This window comes from Castanea sativa, chromosome 11, assembly GCF_040712315.1.
Source record: "Castanea sativa cultivar Marrone di Chiusa Pesio chromosome 11, ASM4071231v1".
Taxonomy (NCBI): domain Eukaryota; kingdom Viridiplantae; phylum Streptophyta; class Magnoliopsida; order Fagales; family Fagaceae; genus Castanea; species Castanea sativa.
In genome coordinates, this window is record NC_134023.1 from 17,223,893 (window position 1) to 17,229,574 (window position 5,682).

General features: G+C 31.0%; 1 protein-coding gene across 1 annotated transcript; it reads left to right on the top strand.

Annotated features, from left to right (window-relative positions):
• The first annotated feature begins 3,706 nt into the window (after positions 1 to 3,706).
• Positions 3,707 to 5,464, top strand: LOC142615136 (putative glutathione S-transferase). The gene is made up of 2 exons (XM_075787836.1): positions 3,707 to 4,114; positions 4,919 to 5,464. Exons 1-2 carry the CDS (start codon positions 3,800 to 3,802, stop codon positions 5,264 to 5,266), a joined length of 663 nt encoding a protein of 220 aa, XP_075643951.1. The 5' UTR covers positions 3,707 to 3,799; the 3' UTR covers positions 5,267 to 5,464.
• Positions 5,465 to 5,682: the final 218 nt, after the last annotated feature.

Below are 5,682 nucleotides of genomic sequence, written 5' to 3' on the forward strand. Positions count from 1 at the left end.
TAGAAAACATTAGCCAAAAAATAAATTCAAGAGTGGGACCCACCATTTTGTGGATTACAAAACAAAAAACTATATTTAAAATTCTTACCAAACATGTCCTTAAGAATCTAATATTAATGAACTATAAAATAAAATAAAAAACTAATTACATAAACTCAACAAAAATCACAACACAACAAAGATCACCACACATTCTATCTTATTGAAAATTAGAAAATAAATTTCATAAGTAGTATTAAAATTGGGTAAAAATTTTAATATGTGACTAATTATGTTTACTTTAAAAAAAATAATTTGACTAATTATTTATATTTTTACGTGGGGACTACACCATAATTATCCATTTAAGTTTTTAATCTTTGTACCAAGCGAGTTAATGAGTGCAAAATACTAAGAATCTAATATTAATGAACTATAATTTTTTTTTAAAAAAAAGTTAATCACATATACTCAATAAAAATCAATACACAACAACAATAAAGATCATGACACATTCTATCTTATTAAAAATTAGAAAAAAAATGATCATAAGTAGTATTAATTTTGGGTAAGAATTTTCATATGTAACTAATTACGTTTACTTTAAAAATAATAATTTGACTAATTATTCATATTTTTATGATAAAAATTGTGTTCAATTGTAAATGTATCCATAAGTATGCATGTGTTACATGCTATTTTTTTAAAAAAATAATATGACTAATTATTTATAATTTCATAATAAAAATTGTGTTTAATTTTAAATACATTCATATGTTTGCATGGATTACATGCAAGTACTTATAGAGAAGGGAGGTTAGTTGTATTTATTTCAAATTCCATTTACTTTTTTGAGCAGTAAAAGAATGTATAGTTATTTTCAAAATGTGATTTGCAATTTTTTTTTTTCATTTTTTTCTAAAAAATGCTTAGTATCCAATTTTTTTCCAAAATAGTGTATGATTAGGATTGAATCAAAATAAGGTAACATCCTATAATGGATGTTATGAGATGCTCAACACCTTCTCCACACATCACAAAGTTTTTGTCCATATTTTTGGTTCGAAACATTTTTCTTTGTTTCCCAAATTGGTAAAAAAGTTATTAGAGTAACTTAAAGTGTTGGCTGTGTACATCCAATGGTAAAAAATAAAATAAAAAATTTAATGTAAAAAGGTTTTAAATGTAATGTACATTTAATGTAGGAGTGTTTTGAGGAGACTTTTTTTGCATTTAATTGGAATTGCGTGTGTATGTGTGTACTCTTCTTCTTCTTCTTTCTTTCTTTCTTTCTTTCTTTTGTTTTTTTTTTTTTGAGAAACACACACACATATATATAGGGGAAGGGGGATGAGCATGTGTGTGTACTTGGACTTCAAAAAATGACATTAGATAATAATTTCCTTCATCATGTGATCCATAATTTGATTTAGGGTTAATTGTATAGATCTACCATAATCTATGAAAGCTTTTGAAATTTGTATCCTAATCTACTAGAGCTTTCATTGACCACAAAATTTTAATAAGGGTTGCAAATTGCACCTTGGAGTAGGATTGACTATTAAATTTGGAGAAATGCTATGTTCATAACATTATTACAACAAATCCTAAGTGGTAGTAGTTACAGGCTGTTATTGGTGGACAAAAAAGTAATTTTTGTGGTAAATTCAAATTAGAACCAATAACAACTACTTATTAGTTATAATTTATCTTGAAAGTGTTTGTGATAATGTTGTGAACGTAACACTCTTCTTAAACTTAAGGCTAAAATGCAAATTGTGTTCTCTAAGTTTGAAATTCATTTCAGTCATCTAATTTTACTTTTATTCAATTGAGTGCTCTAAGTTTCAAATTAATTTAATTTAGGACTTCCATTCAATTTCATTAAAAAATATTTTTCTCAAATGTAAAAAAAAAAAAAATTCAATTAATAAAAAAATTTTACAAAAAAAAAAAAAAAATATATATATATATATATATATTTTATTTTTCAAATTTTGTCAAACAATTAATGTGGCTGCAACTAAAGTGAAGTTGGACTATCTTCTTCACTTAAGTTTGAGTATTTGGAGGGGGATATTATGTTCTTGATCAGCTCACTAGTAGAAAAAATTCTCAGCATGCTTAGATTGAGTGACTCCAGCAAATGATTAAGAAAAGGAAATCTTGTAAGAGATGCTCCAGTGCTTCAGCTTGTTTATATATATATTTAGAAGGAATACACGTAAACTTTATTACTCAAAGGATCAAAAATCTGACAAAACAAAAGAGTTTATGTTTAGAGGAGCAGACTCTATCCAGACTACAATAGAAAAATATAGCTTTGTTCTTTGGGCTAAGGCATGGGCAACAGAATTGCCTTGTCTATTTACATAAGAGAAGGAAAAGCTCTAAGAGAGCTTGCATAAGACAATGTGTCTTTTAAAAGGTGACCAACAGAGGAATGAAGCCGCTCTCCATGTCTTAGAGAATTTATCATAAACTCGGAATCTCCCTCGAAAGATGATTATTGGATGCCACATTCACGGGTAAAGAGGGTTGCCCTTCTGGCAGCTAACATCTCTAAGGCCACAACAGATTGTGGTTTTTGAATTTTTTCTGAAAGTGCCGCCATGACTGTTCCCTTACAGTTTCTGATAACAACGCCAATTCCTGCTTCACTCGACTCATTGAACATAGCCCCATCAAAGTTGGTTTTGTAAGAATTCAGTGGTGGACTCCATTTCTTTTTTCTTTCTAATTCCCCCTCTATGTCCCTGGATGACTACATTCTAGACTCTTCAGATTTCGGACATAGTACTCTTTTGCATAAGTAACAATTTTGTCTAGCGACATCGAGTATTCCTGCTATCAAGACTTGTTTCTTGTTTCTATTCCTACAATCGAGACTTGTTTCGAGGATTCCTAAAATCAATTCTGTCCAGTGCTTCAGCTTGTTGGTTGCACAACGCATAGAGAATGTTAGGTTGAGGCCGTCTGCTATTCAATAATTTCAAATTATTGTAACAGCAATTTGAGTTAGTGGGATATAATATATTATAATAAATTTTGTAACGACAAAATTGTGAACATGTTTATTTATTTAGTAATAAGATACACCTGCAATATGTTTTTTTTTTAAAATAATTTATATTGCCTTTTATTTTGTATTTTAACCATTGTTTATATTCTATTTTATTAATATAAAAAGAAAAACTAGTTTCATTTTTTATGTCTTAATTTAGTTAGGATTCTTTTGAATCTACTATATTTTCTTATTCTTTAATGATTAATTTTGTTTTTCCCCATGTGTTGACCTCCTAAAGACAATTTTTTGTTACATCCCTGCCAAACTTAGTAATATTTAAATGTAATCCCGGGCTTTGGTTAGTTCAATCCCTTAATATATATATATATATATATATATATCCCACCTAGGTCCTAGACCAGGGATCATTTTTATTATATAAAAAAAGACCAATGATCATTTTTTTTTTTTTTTTTGAGAAGAGACCAATGATCATTTGGAAAAGAGTAATTATCCATTATCGTCATGGAGGGACACGTCTTGGTATCAAATCCACGTCTATCTGTTTAAAAAATATAATTTATTAAACATTTGACTGAAGGCATTCGTTTACCTGGCTCATAAATATAGCCCATCAACGTTACGAACGAGGCGTACCGATCACACTTACTTATTTATTTATTAATTATTAAGAAAAGCCTGACCGATTCCATGGCAAATTGACTATAAATTATTATTTCCTTGTAACTGTCTTTGTATTGAATCTCACTTTCCTTTTTCTCTTTGCTTCAATATATCTTGAGTTCTGTAACAATGGCAGACGAGGTGGTTCTGCTTGATTTCTGGGCCAGCATGTTTGGAATGAGGGTCAGGATTGCCCTGGCTGAGAAGGGTATCAAGTATGAGTACAAGGAGCAGGACGTGTTTAACAAGGGCCCTCAGCTTTTGCAGACGAACCCCATTCATAAGAAGGTCCCAGTTCTCATCCACAACGGGAAACCTGTGTGTGAGTCCCTCATCATTGTTCAGTACATAGATGAGGTCTGGAAGGACAAGTCTCCATTGCTGCCCTCTGATCCTTATCAGAGAGCTCATGCCAAGTTCTGGGCAGATTTTGTTGATAAGAAGGTACATACTTTTTGTGTAATTTCTCTTGATTCTACTTCCTTTTGTATTGTTTTGTTTTGTTTAATTTTATGATTTTTTTTGTTTGTTTGTCTTTTTTTTTTTCCTGGCATGTGTTTTGGGTAAGTATCAGGTGAAAAATATAAATTTATAGGTTAGGATTACTAGGTCAGATACTCAGATTCGCTAGATTTATCTAAAAAGAGAGAGTAATTCGATACAAAAAATTTGAAAATAATTTTGAGTGTGTTTGTTTGTAACACTGCTAATCGAAAAAACTATTATGTTTGTAATGTTTAGATCCTATTAGAATTTAAAATTTTGTAAGTCTTGTCAAGGCAATGATATTTGATTAATTCAATTAGACATGATTCTTGGTATATAGTTGACCAAACTTTGTTAGTGTAATAGTTGTACCTCTGTCATGTCTGAACTCGATATATTGAATACTGTTGATGTGTTGCGCGCTTGTGTGTTGAGTTTTGTATTGGTATTCAATAGATAGATCTAGTCTATATAAGTCATTACCGCAACAAATGGAATCAAAGTCAACCTTTGATTTATCAAGGATTATATATATTTGAATTAATTTACTTCAATCTATCGTCTCAGCCCATGTTTCTCATTTGAGTCTTTCTTCCTAGATTCTCAGAAAGAATTAAGAAATTTAACAGACAACTAATATTCAGTCTTTTACATCTACTCTTGGCTTGGAAATAGAACCTTCTTTGAGATTCATTACTGTCATTTTTCATCATGTTATATAATTTGAGAAAAGTTGTTATACAATGTGTGTGGGAAATGCAGGTTTATCAAGTTTCAAAGAGGGTGTGGACCTCAACAAAAGGAGAAGAGCGGGAGGCAGCAAAGAAGGATTACTTTGAAACTTTTAAGATATTGGAAGGGGAACTTGGTGACAAGCCTTACTTCGGGGGAGAAACATTTGGGTTTGTGGACCTTTCTCTTATCCCGTTCTACAGCTGGTTCTATGCAATTGAGACCTTTGGAGAATTCAACTTAGAGGCAGAGTGCCCCAAGATTATTGCATGGGCTAAGAGGTGCCTGCATAAGGAGATAGTTGCCAAGACTCTTCAAGATGAGAAGAAGGTTTATGAGTTGGTTGGGCAACTGAGGAAATTGCAAGGCTTGGAATAGAGATTTAGGCTCGAATCTAGAAGTGGTTTGTTTCATTAGTGTCCTTTGAACTTGTAAGACACATCGGTGTGTTTTCTAAGCTTTAAATCTAAAGGGCATGTATTGTATGTATCTTGAATAAGAAAGACACTTTGTTGCGTACGTGTGCAAAATTTTATATCACTCTATACCCGTAGTACACAAATATTTCGTTGTGTATGTTGACTGTTGGACATTTTGACAATAATTATTATGTACTTTTTTTTTTTTGAAAATAAACTTATAATTTATTTAAGAAGCAATATGCGCTAAATCAAAGTACAAAGATTCCAAAGTTGGAGAAGGAGAGTCGTTAATCCAGATAACATCATTAGAGATATGCCGAGCAAACCTAGCTTGAGGAGTGAGCGAAGAAAGACCAGCCAGGGAGGAATGAA

What these genes read in the sequence shown, in the direction of transcription:
- LOC142615136 (XM_075787836.1), top strand. Translation starts at nt 3,800, where the DNA reads ATGGCAGACGAGGTGGTTCTGCTTGATTTCTGGGCCAGCATGTTTGGA. An exon ending in CAGATTTTGTTGATAAGAAG is followed by an intron (nt 4,115 to 4,918) that starts GTACATACTTTT and finishes TGGGAAATGCAG; the next exon opens with GTTTATCAAGTTTCAAAGAG.